General features: G+C 41.9%; 2 protein-coding genes across 2 annotated transcripts in view; one reads left to right on the forward strand and one right to left on the reverse strand.

The window, feature by feature from the left end:
- st6gal2a (ST6 beta-galactosamide alpha-2,6-sialyltranferase 2a) overlaps window positions 1-7,344 on the forward strand; it is a gene marked incomplete at both ends in the record, with an annotated part of 27,760 nt that extends 20,416 nt beyond the window's left edge. The window contains one exon of the mRNA XM_083903032.1: window positions 7,097-7,344. Coding sequence (XP_083759158.1) covers window positions 7,097-7,344 — 248 coding nt within the window. The remainder of the gene's footprint in view (window positions 1-7,096) is intronic.
- The window catches only part of tmtops2b (teleost multiple tissue opsin 2b), a gene marked incomplete at both ends in the record, with an annotated part of 26,526 nt that continues 7,656 nt past the window's right edge, over window positions 2,759-21,628 (reverse strand). Inside the window, 3 exons of the mRNA XM_083903035.1 lie at window positions 2,759-2,971; window positions 11,652-11,885; window positions 18,588-18,913. Of these exons, the coding sequence (XP_083759161.1) occupies window positions 2,759-2,971; window positions 11,652-11,885; window positions 18,588-18,913 (773 nt within the window). The remainder of the gene's footprint in view (window positions 2,972-11,651; window positions 11,886-18,587; window positions 18,914-21,628) is intronic.

The following is a 21,628-nucleotide window of genomic DNA, read 5'->3' on the forward strand; positions in this document are numbered from 1 at the left end:
GCAACCACGGGTTGCCAGTTACGTCAGAAAACGAAACCTAAAAGACCTCGGTATTTTGAATTTGAATGTAGTAACCGTTTTTGGCCACATTCTTACATATGGCGCCTTTAACTATTAAACCCCTCAAAAAGCTATTTTAAGGGCTAACGGGTCAAATGTGTAATATCCGCTCTGAATGATTTTACACGGACAAACGCAGAAGACGGACACGTGCGCGTCTCCCGCTCGCGCTACAGGCTACAGGCGATCTAAGCTAACGCAGTCACCCCCCCGAAATTGACACCACTTAATCTCAGCATATCTGACCGAGCCTGGGCGTAATCTTATTGATGTGACTGGAGCTCCACGTCTCATAACTCGCACATCAACATGCTCTGCATGAATGTGCCACATTCTGCCCTGCTCACCTTCAAAGTGGCAGCAGTGTTGTGGTATCACGTAGCATTGTAGTACACGTAGTATCTACAGTAGCCTTTTTTTTTATAGTTTTATGGGTGTTTTTTTAAGAACAGGGATTAGATTGAATAAAAATGTCATGCATTTACACAGCGATATCTTTCCGTAAACAATGAAATGTCAGTAAAATAGATAGATGCTGCAATTACAATGTCAGAAAATGATATATCAGTGTTTGTCAAACCTGGAGGATTATTCCTTTGTTATGTGGAGCGAAGAAATTAAGAAAAACGTTCACATTTAAGAAGCTGAAACGATCAGAAATCTTGGGGGGAAAAAAAGCTTCGAACCGGCACAGCTAACAGCTAAGTGGGCGGAGTCATCGCAGCACGGCTGCATGAAACTGCCGTGACGTCGTTTTTTACGCCGACACACAAACAAGTGACTTGTAAAGCAGTTGTTTTCGGTGTAACTGCATCAATAGAATCAGTTATTTTAAAAAGCCACCAGACTCCTGTGTAAAATATTGAGATTTAAGACATTTCCTTTGCTAAATGCTGGACATTAACGCAAGTTTTCATGGATTTTTAAGTCTTTTTCACTGATCTACAGTTCGGCATTGGACTTTGTCGTTAAAGTTCTGTGACACAGTTACGCTCTCTGGAATAATTGATTAGCCGCTGTAAGGGAAAGCAAACGTTTAAAGCCTTAAATTATAACAATAATGGCCAGACGTCATATCGCCCGCGTCCTTATCGATTTAATTCAAATGTCAACGTGTTCCCCGCAGCAGCCCTTTCTCGCGTAATCTCGTTACGTTTCTGTTCTGCTTCGAGTGCCGTCCATTAATTTCCGATTACACAATGTGTGTACGTATAAATTAATTTTGAAACCCCCAATCCCCAGCCGCGCGTCGGGTTCCCTCCTGAATGTCAAAAACCCTGAGATTAGTTTCTCGACGCTGTAACTCGGATGGAATTGGGAAAAATGCCACAGTCTTTTGAACGCGAGCGTATTCATATTCTGCAGGAAATGAAGAGGCAGCAGCAGCAGCGAGTATCAGTCGCTCCCTCCGTTATGGGCTGACGTGTGGACACGTTAAATGGTGGCTGTCTGTCTCTCTGATGAAATGCAATCATTACAGCGACAATGACAGAGCGCAGGAACCTGACGTCATGGAAAGGGATTCAAGCTTTTCTCTCTTTAAATTGAGCATTTACATCAAAGGGGGGGGGGTCAAACTCAAATGACCTGGGGGCTAATGAGCATCTAGTCTGGTCAACTGGTCATTTTGGAGTCCTAGTCCTAGGTGCGTTATGTAATAAATCTAAAGCAACTGGCCATAAAATCCTCCTAATATGTCACAGAGACTCAGGAATAATGTTCATATAACAAACTGAACTCACCAACAACAACAGTACAGACAAAATATTTGCATTAAAAAAAAAAAAATTTGCAGACTGCAAATCATGTTTTGGCATGTGGCGCCACCTACCGCCGTCTACCAATCATCGCAGTCAGTAGAGTCTCAGCTGCCGAGCAACCACGGGTTGCCAGTTACGTCAGAAAACTAAAAACGTAAGAGACCTCGGTATTTTGAATTTGAATGTAGTAACCGTTTTTGGCCACATTCTTACATATGGCGCCTTTAACTATTAAAACAAGTCTCCTCCAAAATCCATTTTAAAGTCTAACAGGACAAAATGTCCTCACAAAGATACACACGCAAGAACACACACAGCGGACCCATGTTTTTCAAGGACCTTTATTGCATGATGAGGGGATGACAGGTGGCTTGTGGGTAATCGGGAAACATCTGGAAACAGCAGGCACCAAACACAACGACGACAACAACAACAACAACAACAAAAAAAAACATGCTAACGCAAAATTCTAATATCAAAAGACAAGAAAATGTAAGGCACACAAAGGAAAGGAACCGAATGGAAGGTCACATGCAGACCATAATATGCACCGGGGTATTTACAGAGCAAGGGGAAGAAAAGACAAAAGTCAAACGACGCGCACATCGATCCACTTAAACACCGTCTCGCAGCGCTAATCTACCACTGAGCACCTCTGGCATTTACAGCAACACAACCGAGCCGACGGAGGATTTGACGGAAAAAAGGGTTTTGGCTCTGCAGAGGAAAAATGGATTGGAAATAATAAGGATAAGAATAACAGATGATGTGTCATGTTTGAAAAACTCAGCGTGGATCACGAGAAGAGTCCGTACAACACAACACAAGCTCACACTCAATAATTTACGGTCCGGAGTCCACATTTCACTCTAGTTCACATTGTTATCGGGTTTATTCGTTCGCTCCCCCCCCCCCCCCCCCCCCCCCCCCGCGCGCCTTCAGGTTTTGGCCACCGGGGGCGTTGTTCTCTTGGTGCCCGGCGTGCTGCTGCACTGGTTGACGGTGGTGGAGATCTGGGCGGTGCACGCCACCGTGTTGCTGCAGACCCGGCGGTTCAGCTGGATCACCGTCGTCTTGGAAGCGAGCGAGGTGTTGGCGTACTCCGATGACCAGTGGGGGCAGTGGAAGAGGGTCAGGAAACATTTGTAGAACTGCGATAAGAGACGGGAGAATCAAGAATTAGCACCTAAGAATATCTTACCAGAAAATGACTTTGGTAGACGTTGAAGACACTTTTTTAAATCAGTAAAGTAATAAATAAATGAATGTGCCCTTGAGCAAGACACTTAACCCCACGTCTGTATAAATACGGACCATAATGCCAACTCTTCTTCTTCTGAATTTATTTGGCAGTGACAAGTAACAAAGATAGTTAGAGGGAAATGTAATGGAGTGGAAAAGCAGGAGTTGCTAAAAGCTACAATTAACAAAGTAAAGCACAGATAAGTGAATTTTGTACTTGAGTGTCCTTGAGCAAGGCACTTAGCCCCACTTCTATATAAATACAGATATAATGATTTTATTTGGTAGTAGCGAGTAACAAAGACGGTAAAAGGGAAAATGTAGCGGAGTTGGAAAAGCAAGAGTTGCTAAAAACTACAAATTACAATGTTAAGTACAGATAGCTTAGCTTTAAATATTCCCTCGTTTACGTTAAATCTGGTGCTGGGCACTAAGTTAACGCACGACGCGTTTCCATGACGACTGAACGGAAAAAGACGCGCGTGACGTCGTGTTTACGTGCCGCGACACCGGAGTCCAGGCACCGTTTACCAGTTGGCTATCTGCATTAGCTCTTTTAGCGCCGTTAGCGTGCCTACAGTCAAACTGGAGCGGTCTGTTTATTAAACGAAAAAGAGCAGCGCTACAAATAACTAGCGTACCTGCGTACTGCGTATGTGTACCTCTGTTTTAGTTTAGCGTTACTTTAGAGACTCGTTTTAACAAACAAACAAACACGGCGCCGTTAACCGACGCTAACGCGCCCGGCACCAGTTAAAAACTAGTTATTTGCTAGTAACAAAGACAGTTAGAGGAAATGTAGCGGAGTGGAAAAGCAAGAGTTGCTAAAAACCACAAATTACAAAGTTAAGTACAGATAGCGTAGCTTTAAATATTAGACATAGACATCTATTAACCTCTACAATTATACGCATAGAAGCTAACCAATGCCGCCCGTGCAGCTCCACTGGAGCGGTCGGGGCGTTGAAGAATAAGCTCATTTTCTTCCCTGCAGTGATTTAAATATAACGGCCTCTTTCAGCACACGTGTGTGTGTGTGTGTGTGTGCGCGCCGCTTGTGCTTCGACAAAGGTATTTATCAGGAAACTCGACGGCCGCAGCTCCCGACTAAGCACTTCTCAAGTACAAATGTGATAATAAGTGCAAATGTGAAGTTCAGTTCAGCGCCGTATAAAGAACGGAACATGCATGTTCTCTTTCTTTTTTTTAGATAAGGCAAGAAAAAGAAAAAAAATAACAGACCTGAATACATAATATATGAAGAACGGCGAGTTTTGCCGCCTCAGCGGATCCTGCACGGCATCGCTTTATATACGCTCTGCAAACCGAGAGAGATTAAAACGCTCCCGACACACATTCAGTCGCCTTCCTTTCAACTCTTCATGCTTCTGTTCGTCTTTATTCCCCCCCGATGATCGTTCATGTTTACGCCGTCAAATGTGTATGAAATACGAACGAAAAGGATCCAGGAGTTTGACCACTTTTTTCCTTCAGAATCATTTCAAAACGAGTCTGAATCTACTGGAAATGAAGGTGTGGAGAAAATGTTAAAGTTTCTCAAGCATAAAAACATTTTTATTTCTATTTTTTTCCATTCATTTTGTTTTATGCGCAAATTTAAAATGCTGTTGTTGGGGGTTTTTTTTGGTTTATTTTAATGCTGGGCGCTTTAGCGCTTTAGCGTGTTAGCGGCGGTTAAAGGCGTTAACGCACCATGTTTACGTCATTGTAAACTTAAGGTCCGCTGGTTATTATTTGTAGCGCTGCTCTTTTCGTTGCATAAACAGACCGCTCCAGGTAGACTGTAGGCGTGCTAACCGGCGCTAAAGGAGCTAATGCAGCAAACGGGGAGCTAACTGGTAAACGGTGCCTGGATTCCTGGGTGTCGCGGCACTTTTTCCGCTCAGTCGTCATGGAAACGCGTCACGCGTTAACCTAGTTTATTTTGACTGAAATATTAAATCACTAAAAATATTAATGTCATCAAATTTTGAAATATTAACCAAATTCTGGGGGGAGTTTAAGTTTAAATCTGTGAAATCCTGGCTCTTGTTTACTTTGCCTTTACAACATAAATTCAATTCTACAAGAAATGTGTCATATTAAGTCATTAAATCACCACTTATGTCATCAAAGATGATAGAAACATGTTAAATTAAAGGTGCACTATGTAATAAATCTAAAGCAACTGGCCATAAAATCCTCCTAATATGTCACAGAGAGGAATAATGTTCATATAACAAACTGAACTCACCAACAACAACAGTACAGACAAAATATTAGCATTAAAAAAAAAAATTTTTGCAGACTGCAAATCATGTTTATGTTATGAAATCATGTGGCGCCACCTACTGCCGTCTACCAGTCATTGCAGTCAGGAGAGTCTCAGCTGCCGAGCAACCATGGGTTGCCAGTTATGTCAGAAAACGAAACCTAAAAGACCTCGGTATTTTGAATTTGAATGTAGTTACTGTTTTTGGCCACATTCTTACATATGGCGCCTTTAAATAAAACGATTAAAAAATGAGGAAAAAGAAAGAAAAAAAAAAGTGAATTTCGAGGCCTTCTATTCCACGCGGCGCCTCGTTGTCATTCTCTCAGGAAACGCCGACTTGTACAGCGGTGACTGTGTGTATTTCCCAGAGCTTTCAGACCTCTCAACGTAATGTGTTTAATGACCTGCGAGTGTGAAAGGCCACTTCCTCTTCTCTGCCGGTGCAACGAGCCATCAGAAGGACCATTCTCTCCTCTTAAAGCTTCACTACCTGTTGACTCTGAGGACATGAAAGTGCACTAAGGGAAGATTCCTTCTGCCTAATCGAACTCTGCGCAGACTCTTTGCCTCCGGTCTGTCTCTCTCTGGAAGGCCGGTCGGCACAATTGGAGTAGATTTTCATGCACGGTGAACTACGCGGTGTAATTAAGACTTCTGTTCTTGTCTGGGCACAGCATCGGGGAATTGATTACCTGACGCCTCAACCAGCTATGTGGTCTACAGCAACTCTATCAGGCTGTCTACTGTCTCCATTCTGTGTCTCTCTGCGATCCATTAAGTGTACGATTTAGGTGCAATTATTTCCCTTTAGCAGAAATCCAATATAGCATTGTTAGCATTGAGTACACAGTTCAGTTTGGTACAGTGTAGTACGGTTTGGAACGGTTAAAAAAAACGTTAAGGCTTGACTGAGAACAGAACCTTTACTCAGGGTTGTAATGCAACAAAGTACAAATACGTTATTACTGTACTTAAGTACAGCATTCATGTAGCTGTAGCTAAAGTAAAGTAACGTCGTTGTTTGTAGTTTTTAGCAACTCTTACTTTCCCCACTTCAAAAACATAGAGTTTTGAAATCATGTTTTGTCACGTGTGGCGCCACCTACCGCCATCTACCAATCATTGCAGTCGGTAGAGTCTCAGCTGCCGAGCAATCACGGGTTGCCAGTTCACTCCAATACATTTTCCTCTATCGTTGATACTCGTTACTACCAAATAAAATCATTATGTCAGCATTTATATAGACGTTATATATAGTTTTGAAATCATGTTTTGGCATGTGGCGCCACCTACCGCCATCTACCAATCCTTGCAGTTGGTAGAGTCTCAGCTGCCGAGCAAACTCAGGGTTTGCCAGTTCACGCCAATACATTTTCCTCTATCGTTGATACTCGTTACCACCAAATAAAATCATTATGTCAGTATTTATATAGACGTTATATATATAGTTTTGAAATCATGTTTTGGCATGTGGCGCCACCTACCGCCATCTACCAATCATTGCAGTCGGTAGAGTCTCAGCTGCCGAGCAATCACGGGTTGCCACTTACGTCTGAGCCGCAATGTATTTTGAATTTGAGCGTAGTAACTGTTTTTGGCCACATTCTTACATATGGCGCCTTTAAGTGTCTTGCTCAAGGACACATAAATAGAATAGCAAGGGTCAGGAATTGAACCCACAACCTTCCAGTTGAAAGTCAACTCGAAAGTCTTCGTCTTGCTGTAAACACAGACTATTAACTATCTCCCTTTCTTGCAGGCATCCTCCTGATGATGGCGCTCTGCGAGCAAGTCCACGTCTACGAGTACATTCCCTCCATGAGGCAGACGGACCTGTGCCACTACCACGAGCGCTACTACGACGCCGCGTGCACCCTGGGCGCCTACCACCCTCTCCTTTACGAGAAGAACCTGATCCAGCGGGTCAACACGGGCCCCGAGAGCGACCTGAGGAGGAAGGGCCGCGTCACCCTCCCGGGCTTCAGCACCGTCAACTGTGACATCTGAAATACGACTGTGTTCACGTTCTACATCCGCAAAAAAAACAACACTGGGCTTTTTTCCTCCCCCCGCCCCGCCTCGCCGCCGGCTGACGAAAAAGGGAGAGGTGCAATAAAAGCCGCTGGAGACGAAAGAAGGCTGAAAATAACAAGATCCAGATCAGACCCATGAAGAACATAAGCCATATACTCCTCAAGGGAAGGATCAGTGCGGAGGCTTTGCTGTAGGAACTCGTCTTCATCAAGACGGTTTAACCGGACCGGAGACTTCCAGGAAAAAAGTCTCAGTCGACATTGGATGAAAAAAAACAAAAAAAAACAAGAAAAAACAAAAAAACGTTTCTCTCTGCTTTAGCTGAGCCACGTTAGCTGTGGAGCTAACTAGGGTAGCAACAGATCCGTGTTTCTAGATAGACATGTGAGTTTTTCAATAACTGGGTGTGTTTTTTCGACGGTCGTACAATGTGTGTTTTTAAATAGTACGGAGTGGGTTTCTCCACGAAAAGGAAATGCCACTGTTTGTCACAGTGGATATTTGTGATTTCTAGTTTATTTTACCCCCCCCCCCCCCTTTCCTGCTGGTCCAAAGGCATGTAAAACTTGTGTCGAAGGGGTTAATTCCACACTACTGATATCACGACAGCTCTCCTGCGAATCGTCAATCGTCCGAGTGTAGACTTTCCTTTCTTTTTTTTTTAACTGAGCGTAAAAGCAAACGGGGCCAAAATGGTGCTCAGAGAAGCCGTATTCCTGTGCCTACTGCTGGGATCGCCTCGTGACTGTTTTGGACACACTGTGGCGGGTTAGGGTTAGGGTTAGGGTTAGGTTTAGGGTTAGGTTATGGGACAGCAGTCGCCCGGTAACAGTTTGACTCGATCTGTTGCGTGCCGGGGGGGGGATTCTCAGCTCTGGCCCCTGTTTCCCCCCCCCCCCCTCCCCCCTCCCCCCATTGTCTGCTCACTCTTTATTGAATGTAATTTCACCACTGTGTGGCCACAAGGAGCTCGATCACTGCAGCGCGGTCTCCGGGTGCAGGATTATTCCTTTCCGTCATGGAAAACAGCGCGAATGAAGCTCATTTCCTACAACTGTAATTGTCTCCTATTATTTTCCCCCGCAATCCTCTAATGTTGGTTTGTAGCCGAGCGGAGACAATCGCGAAGCTCGCTAATGTCGTTTATTTATGTTTACAGCGAGTTAGACGGTCAGGCGGTGGAAAATCTCGGCCCTAAATCGGAGGATTTTTTTACTACTCGCTGTGCTGTTTTGCAAAATGTGCTCGTGCCATTGGTTTGTGGTTTTTGATATAAGATGTGAAAAAAACGGTGTTCGCGGACAGAAACGTTACTGTGAATTGTCTTATGAATAATGGAAGAGGATGGTTTATCGTACAGTAGGCGATTCTGGGGTTGGTATCATCCAAAAAAAAGTCAAAAAGTGTCAGAACTGTGGCCAAACCTGATCCAAGGACAGAAACATTTGTCGCCAAGTTTTTAAATACTAAAAAGTACTTTAAATCCTGTCGTGTTATTTTATATTAAAAAAAACGGACATAACTGTAATTCATGATGAAATTTCGTTTTTTTTTGGTCCTTTGATAGTGAAATAATAGAAATAATCCCATAGATGGTAACGACTAATTCAGTGAATTACTACACGTGTGGCAAAAGTACTTCATCACATTGATGTAAAAAAAAAAAAAAAAAAAAAAATCCTGACCAAAATTTCGAGTATCGCCAAGAAAACGGATCAAACGCAGCATCTTCCACGACTTGATGCAGTTGTTGCAGTACAGAAGTACAACATGACACGCAGTATATGCTGTACTTCTGTACGTATACTGTATATACATGTGTATATTATTATTATTATTATTATTAAGGCGTTAATTAGGCCTGACGTGTGTGTGCCCATATTTACAGATTAGAGCATGGTTCTCAAACTCAGATGACCTAATCTGGGCCTTATAAGGTTTATAATTCAGGCTGACAATTTGGGTTCCAAGTGGGTTTTTCTATTGCTTTGGGGCCCATGTTGCATATGGAACCATGTGGGACCTGCATGATTTGCCCACTTTAGTACACTTCCCAGGCTACTTAAGTGGGTACTAAGGCTCCAAGTGGGCAAACACAGGTGGTGTCGCCATGGAAACCATGGACAAACCCCGCTTGGGGCCCATAATTGGAAGCCCCAATACGATCCTTTAGAAAAAGGGGCAATAAAAGTATTTTTCATTCTTTCATTACTTGATATGGCAGGGCCAAATTGAATCAATTGGAGGGCCACGTGTGGGCCGCGGGCCGCAAGTTTGACACCTCTGGGTGTCGGGCGCGTTTCATGCTTTATCTTTAAAAATAGACATGGGGGAAAAGACATGGAAAACACAAACATTTGACACCGTTTTAGAAGCTGTGATGATTTTATCCGTCTTTTAAAGTCGTAAAAACCGCGTTAAAACGCTGCAGCGACACTTTCCGACACTCGCTATGTGTCGTTTTTTTTTTGTTTTTTTTGATATCCAGCCCCAGTTTCAAGTTTATCAGATTAGGCTTTTGTGAGCAAGAAGGAGGAAAAGGAGGAAGAAAGTTCAAGGAGTCATTTTTCAGGTTTTGACATAATAATAATAGTAATAATTAAATGTGTTTAGTGCTTGTGATTGTAACACACTGAAGGTGCAGAAAACCCCCCTCGAATAATGGTTTTTCCCCTCCCCCCCCGACACAGAAGAGCATGCACGTGGAGATCAGGGCTAACTGACACTGTCTGTGACTGTGCCGACCATCGCCATGCTTCCATGTTGTCGGAAGGAGATTGTATCCTAACTTTTTTTTTTTTTTTTTTTCATTAAATGGTGTTATTAAGGATTTCAATGCATGCTTGTGTGCGGGTGGAGAAGGGGGAATCGGATTCTTGGCGGACAACCCCCGAGTAAGGCGTGAATCCCCGCGGTGTCTTTGCCTCCGATAGTGGCGCCAAATTCCTTTTTAATTAAGTCTTGGAAGTCTTGGACGCGTCTCATCTCCCGGTTTAAATCCTGTCCGATGCAACCGTTTTATTGCCAGTATTTAATTCAGGACGTTGTTGTGACCAGTGGTGAAGCAGTGAGGCCAGATAACGTGTTTCGGAGACACTGTATTACATTTTTATTGTTGTTTTTTTTTTTTTTTTTTTGCCTCTGTCGCTCTGCTCTACACACTTTTTTTTTCTTTCAATGTGTTGTTTTTATTCGATATTGTGAGAACCGCTGCATCGCACACTGCCTCTGAATGATTGTTTTCCGATGGTTTATTTGATTTTATTTACAATTTTTTCTGTCCCGCTGCAGCCGCAGTGCAGCGATCCTGAAAATGGCCGAAGAAGACGAAGAAGACGCATCCGCATCTGAACATACTTAGTGAAGAGTGAAGGTTGTGTTTCACTCTCAAACAGCCTTAGGGTGTATCTTCTTGACTTTTGATTTGTCAGTGAATTCTCTTCTTCTTCCTACACTTGAATTAATATTTTTAAAAAAGAAGAAAAGAAAACCATTTGTATGATTTCAGCTGTTGTATTTTGTCTTTTTTTTACCGTGTAAATAAAGTTGTTGCTCATGTCAATCTCTCCGTGATTTCCTTTTATTTATATATATATATATATATATATATATGTATATGTGTGTATGTATATGTGTGTATATTTGTATATATGTATGTGTATATGTATGTATGTATGTATATATGTGTATAAATATATGCATGTATATATGTATATATAAGAACATATATGTATATATGTGTGTATATGTACATATATGTATATAAATATATACAATATATATATATATACAAACGCATACATAAATACATATATGTATTTGTGTTTCTATATTTATATACATATAAACATATTTGTATATATACATTTATATATATATGTATACATATTTTTATATATACATATATATAAACACATATATATGTACATATATGTTGATGTGTTTATATATATACATATATACAAACATATATATATAAACACATATACATACATATATGTGTTTATATATTAAAATATATATACATATATAAAAACATATATATAAATACATATATGTGTTTATATATTTATATATATAAACACATATGTATATATATATATATATAAACATATTTAAATACATATATGTATAATGTATGTATTTATATATATATAAACATATTTTTATATACATATATAAACACATATATACACATTATATGTACATATATACACACATATATGTAAATATACACACATATATACATATGTATGTGTATATATACGTATATGACTCACCTGTTTATTCATGAGTATATAAATGATGGGGTTGATGACGGTGCTGCTCTTGGCCAGCAGCGACGGCACCACGCTGGCCACGGGGCTGATGATGTCTGGCGGCCCGAACGTCGCCATCATGGCCACGACGCCGTACGGCATCCAGCAGAGCAGGTAGCAGAGCGCCGTGGTCAGCACCATGAACAGGATGTGGTACTCTCTCCTGCGCGCCGCCGTCTTCCGCACCTTGCCCACCTGTGGACGAGAGGGGGCAGAGTTTGTCTTTCAGGGAAGCTTGATATGATACTTAGGCGTTGTATCGGTCGGATATTGATCAAAAACACCAGGAAAGTACAGTATATACAGAGGCTAATATAGTGTGTATTATATCCTTTTTTTTCAGCACAATGAAAGACAATCTGATGAAAAAAAAAAAATATATATATATATATATATTCACCAACTATATAAACACACCTTAGCAAAAAGTACTCAAAATGTTTAAAATCGTATTTAATTTGTGAAAATTGGCAAATTTTTATGAACAAAAACAAAAGAAAAGTCTAATTTTGCGATTTCTGCACCATTATTGCAGTTTTTTATCAATACTAAAAAATGTAATATAAAATGAAAAAAATAAATTAAACTTATTTAATTCTCATCATAATTATCTGTAGTGAAATTTAAACCTTCGTAGATTGCAAATGTTGACATATTACAGGAAACTACGGTGGCCTTCGCGAACCAGAAAGGATATTGTTCTTTTCCATTTTGACCATTGTGACAAGTTTCCACTTCAAAGAACACTCATTTCCTGTTTTATTTTCTTGTTCTTGCTTCCTTTAGTTTCACTTCCTGCCCTGATTGGCTGCCCCGCCCTGATGTGATTCACCTGTGATCGATTAGTCATGCCTTGCCCAGTGGATCTCTCTGAAAAGCAGGAAACTTACAACACACGTTATGGACCAAAACAGTGGCTGTCGTTTGTTTGCGTAAGTAGAAATGTAATTATTTTTTCACGTGGCATTAATATTCCTACGTATTATGTCCATCTGCTGTGACATGAGTTGGCAAAAAAAATCGGATTATTGAGAAAAATTCCAATATCGTGCATCCCTAATGTTTGCTTGATTTAGTTGCGACTTTTAGTCACTTATCTCGAACACGTTATCCAAAAAGAAATGCACCTTTTTATGTCCTTCACCGTTTCAAAAAAAACAATTTGTCAACCTTGAAAGACTCGGTCAACATGACCACGCCACAAAGGCGGCAGCGTACAAAACGACGTAAAAAAAAAAAAATGATGGTCAATTATTTGAGCAGAAACGGCAGAGGTTACGTCATCTGATTGCAATCACGCGTTTTGAGTCCCGCCTTTTTAAATCGCCATGAGTCACCGGTCCAAACCAGTTGCTTGGAAACGTGGGTAAACAGTTGTGTGTGTGTACATGAGCATAAACGTGGTGGAAGTGATGACCACGATGATGATGATGATGGTGGACGTGGATCGATGTGAGCTGGTGGTTGTGACATAAGAAAAAGCTTGAGTGAATGAGTGGTTTGAGTAAGAAGGAAATGTTGCTCTCACAGCGTTCTCGTCGCTTACGTGAATTCCCGCTTTTTTATGAAGATCCACGTTCGCTCATGGAAATGGCAGCAACTCCATTGATTAAAAACCTCATTTTAGGATTTCTCTGCCGTGATGTGAATGTTGTTTGCTCTAATCACCACCAGCTCTCTGTAGATTTTTGTTACTGTTGATTTGTCAGCGTGATGACACTGTTTGTGCTGTTTGCTGAAGGGGGGATTGATTTCCCTGTGCACACACACACACACACACACACACACACACACACACACACACACACACACACACACACACACACACACACACTGGATGTAGCTGTTCCAGCCTTTTCAGCTCAAATCATATAAAGAGACAGAATTCTGAGATTAGAGTCAGAATTCTCAGATTAAAGTCAGTGAGATGGAGAGGGGAAAAAAAGTCAGAACTCTCATATTAAGAATTGAGATTTTTAAATTATGAGATTAAGAATTCAGATTTTCATTCTCTCATAATTCTGACTTTAATCTCAAAATTCTGACTTTAATCTCAGAGTTCTTCGATGCCAGAGTTCCAGAATTCTGCAATCAGCCAGAATTCTGAGATTAGGAATTCTGACGAACAAATGACCCCGACTCAGCAGGCGTCCATCTTGGCGTTCTGCAAGTTTTGTAACTGAGTGAACTTGTCCTCGGGCGTTTATCGTTGCAACGCTAAAAACACGTCAAATTGTACTCGACCCATCGAAGTTATCAGAATGTTTCACAGATTCAAAAGGACGTGGCCGCAGCAGCCGTCGGAATTATGCCAAATTTTCGATGAAATGTAATCATAATAATTATTATTATAATGACGTGTCATTGCGTGCATAAAAACTCGTAATTTGACTCTTTATCCCCTAAGGTGAAAAAAGAGGCAAAATTGTGTAAAAACCAAATTTCCCGAAACTTGGTGGGGAGATGTTATAGACCAAGATGAACAAAAAAGTCGACCGTAACCATGGTCTCAGTTCAACAGGAAGTCGGTCATTTTGAATTTCGGGGCATTTGCACCCTACGTAAATTTAAGCTAACTCCTCTGAGCCAGTTTGTCGTAACCAACATAGAATCTCATGAGCTGCTGCCCTGTGATCAAATATCCTAATGAAGTGGCCGCGAGTGTTTGTCAGTGTTTTTTTTTTTTTTCCCGTGCTCGCTCTTAGAATAATGAAGTTAATGAAAATGAACTGAAAAACTAATTGGGCTAATGTGACTCGCACAAAAGCTGCTTATTGATCCACTAAAATCTTCTTCTTCTTCTTGAAGGGCAAATGCAGGTTGTTCGTTTTCCTCTCACGTTCACCGAGAGTCTCTTCCTCTTTGTGTCCGCACACTCAACTGAGGTCCAAAATAAACAATAGGACGGTTGAGTGGCTTGCAGTTTGTGGGACACTGTGCTAATCCCCCCCCCCCCCCCTCCGCCTTTTGCTAAACCTCTTTGCACTGTGGATTAAACAAATCGCAAGGATTTAACTTGCGAGTAAAGTCACTCCTGAAAACTCGGTTATCTTTGGCTGTTCCTATAGATCCTGAATCCGCTTACAATACATCCACATTTGCATTACGCTCATGTTATCTGAGGCTAATCGGAGCAACAGCGGCTTTTTTCCACACTCCACACTATGTCACAATGTCACAACCTTCATCATCTGCTAATCCAGATAAACATCTATCTGACACACTGGTGAAGTGGCTCACTTTGTTGCCTCACAGCAAGAATATGGCTGGTTTGGATGACTGACGGCCTTTCTGTGTGCAACATACCATGCAGATTAGGAGTAATTGGACACCAGGGTTTTTCCTTCGAGCCCGGTCCTGTGGACAAGATTCAAATAAATGTTTCATTACCGGGCTTCTGCAGTTCTTGTTGATGAGCTTTGGACCATTTGAATGATGTTATGCTTGAAAAGGAGCGTGAAAAACATCTAAAAACACGCAGGGCGATGGGTCCTTGGGACCAGGACTGCTCTAAATGGACTGTACCATGTGAATGTCAGAGTGATTCCGCTCTGTGTGTTTTCCCCCCGCCATGTTACTGGTGACCTTTCACCCCGTGTTTACCCGCCGCGATACTCGTGTAGAGGATAAAGCGGTAGAACATGAATTTATGAAGTTATTCCAACTAATTCAAACACATGTGTGGATTGTCTCCATGTATTCTGGATTAGTATCTGTCTGATATTGGATGCAGGGATTTTGAACCAGTGTTACTCAAATCAGATGTGTCACTTGAGTTTTAAAGGCACCATATGTAAGAATGTGGCCAAACACGGTTACTACGCTCAAATTCAAAATACCGAGGTCTTTTAGGTTTTTCGTTTTCTGACCTAACTGACAACCCGTGGTCGCTCGGCAGCTGAGAATCTACTGACTGCAATGATTGGTAGATGGCGGTAGGTGGCGCCACATGCCGAAACATGATTTCAAAACATGAACATGATTTGCAGTCTGCAAAAGATTTTTTTCAATGCAAATATTTTGTCTGTACTGTTGTTGTTGGTGAGTTCAGTTTGTTATATGAACATTATTCCTGAGTCTATGTGACACATTAGGAGGATTTTACGATCCGTTGCTTTAGATTTATTACATAATGCACCTTTAAACAGTGTATCTGCAGCTTCTAAAGATCCTTCCCAATCTGTCAAAGTATCTTCCGCAACTAAAATGACACCAACAACGACAACGGTGAAGTTAATCGGAGGTGCGTTAAACCATCGTTGGCCAGAGTCGATGACGTCAGTATGGACACGAGCAGATGGGATATGCTTACAAATCTGATTTGGGCTGCAATCTAAACGAAATTCAGTTTGAACCACGCCGTTTCAAATCCGATTCAGATCTCACCTCCGTCCTCGCAAAAAAAGGGGCTTTCGGTATGCGTCATGAAAAAGGACAACGAACAACAACAATTGTGAAAACGCTCAGTATTGAACCAAAAAAAATGGATGGATGGATGGATGGACCACAGTGACCTTTAGCAATCCCCACAGGAGGCATTTAGAAATGGAAGATATTGAGCCACTATGACGACACCTCTCCGCCCATTGTTATTGGATTTTTAGTGAAAATCAATGACACTCACGTATGACCGTTGGCCACATAGCAGACGTACCTGTTTAAATAATCTCAAGCGCATGGATCTGATTCGACAGAACTGACAGATACGAGTGACTTGAAGGACCCTGGTAATGAACTTTGCTTCAGAGGCCATGGGACGTGAATGTCTCTACCCTTCAGTCAACTTTCCTTCATCCTGTGAGGTCACCAGTGGAGGCGGATGAAAGCCACTGCTCTGTCCATTGTCCCTTTGAGCCGAAGACCTGGAATTGCTGATTAAATTGGTGTCTAGTGTTGGAAGCCTCAAGGTTTTCTTCTTTCATTTTTGTTCTGTGGCCATTTTTCTCCCGTTTTGTTGCTAGAAAAGGGAATTCAGACATGTATGTAAGTAGATAAGGAAGGCTTCATTTTACATTCAATGTGGGGGGGGGTTTGTTTGTTCTTGTTGTCTTGGAGACCGTTGGAGAAGTGCTTGGGAAATGACTGTCCGTTGTTGCCTGTTTTCTTGTTTTTTCAAGTCGCCTGAGTCCACTGCCCACTTTAAATCGCAGAACTTGACAGACTGAATATACGTGACCTTTAAAATACCACTGTGGCCGGAGCAGACATTTTTCCACTCCTGCAATGTTCCGATAAACTTTCCCTCATTCTACTCCGACACTAGATCTAGATAAAGTTATGTGCCTGATATAAAGTGAACGCTACAAAAGCACAGATATATTAAACCATCACTCCCTCTTCTTCTATTCCCACTGAGCAGATTTTTATGGCAGTGATCTGAGGATCTCAGGGAATTCGGTAAAAGGCTATCGCCCGCTTTTGCTTGCCCCATTGCAGAATAAAATGCTTACGGTAAAGTCATTTGAATAATGCCACTCCTATCCCCACTTTTTTGCCCATTTTCATACGGAACTGGATGTCTTATTGAGACAAACGGAGCAGGATTTTTTTTTAAAAGCTGCTGGATTTCCTCCTGTGTTGTCTGTTGTGTCGCGTCCACACCTACCTGCCTATCAAACACTGTACCAAACCGGACTGTAGCATGATGGAAACACAGCTTTAAGGACCATCTAATGGCACAAAGTTCCAAATAATTGCTGCAAAGGCTGGGTTCGAGCCCCGTTTGGAACCACTTCGGAACAAGGGCCTTTCTGCAAGGAGTTGGCATGTTCTCCCCGTGTGTGCGTGGGTTTTCTCCGGGTTCTCCGGCTCCCTCCCACAGTCCAAAAACATGAGCGAATGCATGTTTGTCTCCATATGTGGCCCTGCGAAGGACTGGCAAGCTGTCCAGGGTGTACCCCACCTCCCCAATGCCAGCTGAGATGGGCACAGCACCCCCCGCGATCCTCCACCAGAGGGTCGCGGAGGATCTGCCTTTTTTACCAGCAGAATTTATCAGGTCTAATAAAGTAAAAACAGTATACGAGTGTGTAAATGTGTGTTTGTGTGTGTAAGAGAGAGACACTAATTTCCTGTCAGAGGGGAGTGGATGTTGCGTCCAGTACGATAGAGGAGCTCCTTTTGTGGACGTAGATGAGAGGGAAGAACGATCCGTGCCCATTTGCTGCATATTTCATGCTCCTCAGTGGAGAAGTAGAACCACTTGGGGGTTGAGAGGTCACATAAACAAAGACTTCGGAGCATGTTCTTGCAATTAGTAATGGGTCTTTACGGTAGGTTGTATGGTTTGGCCTTTATTTTGGCCCCCCTCAGTTTAAGCTTCCACAGAATTACAAAAATATGAAGTGGTTTCAGACCAGGTACAGTCAGTTGCTGTGGTAAATAAATACCGCAAAGACGCGCGGTGACCTCCTCGATCATGTGTTAGATCAGCTCTGGCGTCATATGCGGCCTGTATTGGTGTTTCACCTGAGGCTACATGTGTACTATAGCTTTGTTCTTGTTTCTTCATGTGATCTGTGGCTGCCAAAACTATCCAACTCTTTAAAGAGACCACATTAAGGCTTTGGCGCTGTGGTTAATAAATGTATTTAATTATCAAACAGTGGCCCAGTTTCCCCCTAGGATTTTTTTTTTTTAATAGCCCTTTGAGTCACATTATCCTGGCGCCGGGTCTGAGTCGGAATCTGCTTATGTAACTCCTCTGATCTGCCTTCGGGGTCTATAGCGTCTTCACCACAAAGTAAATCTTAGGACTATTTGTTTGTCCTTTCCCGTTTTTACGAGTGTGCAAATAACTTGACCGCTGTTTTGTGGAAAGCAAGCGCTTTTGTACGACAAGTGCTCTATAAATATAAAGTTCGATTGAAGCGATATCATACGTTGCTGTCTCTGTACCTGTTTGACGGCCCACAGCAGCCTACCATAGCAGTAGACCATCACGAGGACCGGGATGCCCAGGCAGAAAGTGAAGAGACAGATTATGTAGGCGTGCGACTGCGCCGTCCGAACCGTCCACGACACGGAGCAGCTCGTCCCCGCCCCCTCTATGCCGTAGCTGCTCCAGCCCAGCAGGGGGGGCACTGTCCACAACAGGGCGTACAGCCAAGAGCCCCCGACGGCCAGCAGGGGCTTCCGGTAGCTCGGTCCGCGCTTGTTGTACACGGTCAGAGTGCTGTAGCGGTCGTAAGCGAGGATCACCAGGGAGATCAGCGACACGATACCTGAAAGTAGAGGAAATGATGACGTGAAAAACAATGCTAAATGCTAACATCGGCATACTTTTTGCCTTTTTGGTAGGTTAACTCTTTGGGTGGTTTTGGGTGGACCCCACAGACTCCCGGAGACCCCCAAAGCGACAAATCTACCGACTTTATGTCATAAAGCGAAATACTTTACGAGAAGCAAATGCACAATTCTGCAAATTTAGAATCTCAAACTCAAATGACTTGGGGGGCCAATGCGCATCTATTGAGGTCAAGAGGGGGCCGGCCTAAAGAACAAAAAGTGGGGAAAAAAACAACAGACATTTATTTTAAATTACATTAATAATAGTGTGGACAACTGTAATTAATATTCGTACCAGGAGCCGTTTCGACCACTGCCGTTCGTGGCTCAGACCCTAACAAGCGTATGTAATAAATGTTGTATATGATACATTTAATAATGGGATAATTATGACCAAATGTCTTATTATTAATAACAGTAGCCACACACATTTCATTATAACGTGACATTAAGTGGGGGGCCGCATGTAATCGATTGGGGGGGCCGCATGTGGCCCCCGGGCCGCCAGTTTGAGACCCCTGCTCTAAAGACAAGACGTGTGGTCTACAGGACAGGTGATATCTAGCGTCTTTTCAGACTGGCTTTAGTTACATTTCATTGGCAGTTGTTGGTAAAACTGTCAAACAATCTTCAAACCTAAGACGATGAATGACCGAGTTGAGAATATGACGTCGTCGTTTTCCAAAAGTCGCGTATTTTCCTGGACACACGAGATCAGCATTTTGAGATCTTCACCCTCTGGGAGGCGTCTCCGTGTGGACGTGTGAAACGGGTGGTCTGAAAAAGGCGTAGATGCCGCGCATGAATGTGTGTAAAGCAGAAAAAGCCGACCGTGTGGCGTTAATTGAGCTATTTCAGGGCAATGAGCTTCAAAAGAAGTGACTCTAAATCAGAGGAAAACTGGTGAATGTTTTAATCGGAGCGTCCCGCTGTGATGCGAACATCAGTTTGATGCTACCGTTGTGATCAAACTCCGCTGATTCGAAACACTTCGCTTTAATAATTGATCACGGCGTAATGAATTCATGTCGTATGATCGTCGCCACATTTATCGCAGCGGGGAAAACTCCGTGGGGAAACGCAATATATCTACGTCCGAGACGTATAACCTTCACGCGCGGTGTTCTAACGACTCCGTCGGACTGAAAGAAAATTGCAGAAATTCAACCGGAAAGCTTATTCAGGTCATTTTAACATTCCTGTGAGCGTTTTCCTTTTCTTTCTTTGCTGAAAGCGAGAGTTGCCTTTAAGCAGCTTTAATGGAGATGACCTGAGGCTGCTCGTCCTCGGGCAAAAATGTACCTTTAGCGTCTTTGCATTAACATTTTTCCACCTTAAAATGCAGTCGAGCATCTCTTGTACGTCTGTTTCATGTCTGTCTTTTGAACCTATAATTACCTATAATTTATGCATGACGTTATTAAGGGCTGACTTTTAATTTAGAATAATCTCACTAGGATGTATTTAAAAAAAAAATATATATATATATATTATATTGTTTATCCATGCACAGACTGAAGCTGTGCTCCCCTGCAGTTGCCTGCCCGTCGGGTGTTTCCACAGGGAAGCACATGTGCAGCGGCGGTCACCACAGGGGCCCAGTGTGGTGTCTGCATTGTGTTTTCTCCATCATACATTATTATTATTATTATTATTCAAAGCAGTGAGCCACTGTCCACTTCTATTCTTCGCATTTCTCATTTGCTGCCATCGCAAAGACTTTGACATTTCGACACACACAGTTACAACCAAAGTGGGGATTTTCTGAACTCGGTGGAATAGAAATAATAAAGAAACAAAGAAAGAAAGCTGCATGGAGCTTTTATGGAGTGTATTGCACATATTTCTGGGTCCGTATATATATCACACTGGACACTTGGCTTCAGTGTTTTCCTGTATTGATTTGTCATTATAACTCTCACACTGTGACAATACTTTGATAATCATGCATCGTGATGGCACTGAGTTCAAAACACTTTGTCTGACCTTAAGTATCGTATAAAATGCATCAAAGTCTCTTCAAACATTGAATTCAATTTAATTTAATTTAATTTAATTTAATTTAATGACGCTGTTAGAGGTTAAATTACTGTGCCTTGTGCAGAACGATATGTTATGTTCATGCAGGGGAAATGGATGAAAATATCATCTATCCATCTATCTAACAGCTAGCAAGCTAGAATTCTAGCTAATTCTAGCTCATTAAATACATAGCTACATTCTTGCTGCTAGCTCCTCTTAGTCAAGTAAACTCTATCTATCTATCTATCTATCTATCTATCTATCTATCTATCTATCTATCTATCTATCTATCTATCTATCTATCTATCTATCTATCTATCTATCTATCTATCTATCTATCTAGCAAGCTATAATTCTAGCTAATTAAATAGCTACCTTCTCGTTGCTAGCTCCTCTTTGTCAAGTATCTATCTATCTATCTATCTATCTATCTATCTATCTATCTATCTATCTATCTATCTATCTATCTATCTATCTATCTATCTATCTATCTATCTATCTATCTATCTATCTATCTATCTATCTATCTATCTAAGCCTCGGCTTCAGCCTATTCCTTTTTCGGTTACAGAGTTTCTTTATAATTTTGTTGTGAGCAAATGTTGACTGTAAGTCTGTGGTAATATTTGC

The sequence above is a fragment of the Microchirus variegatus genome (genome assembly GCF_963457635.1).
Source record: "Microchirus variegatus genome assembly, chromosome: 16".
Lineage (NCBI taxonomy): Eukaryota > Metazoa > Chordata > Actinopteri > Pleuronectiformes > Soleidae > Microchirus > Microchirus variegatus.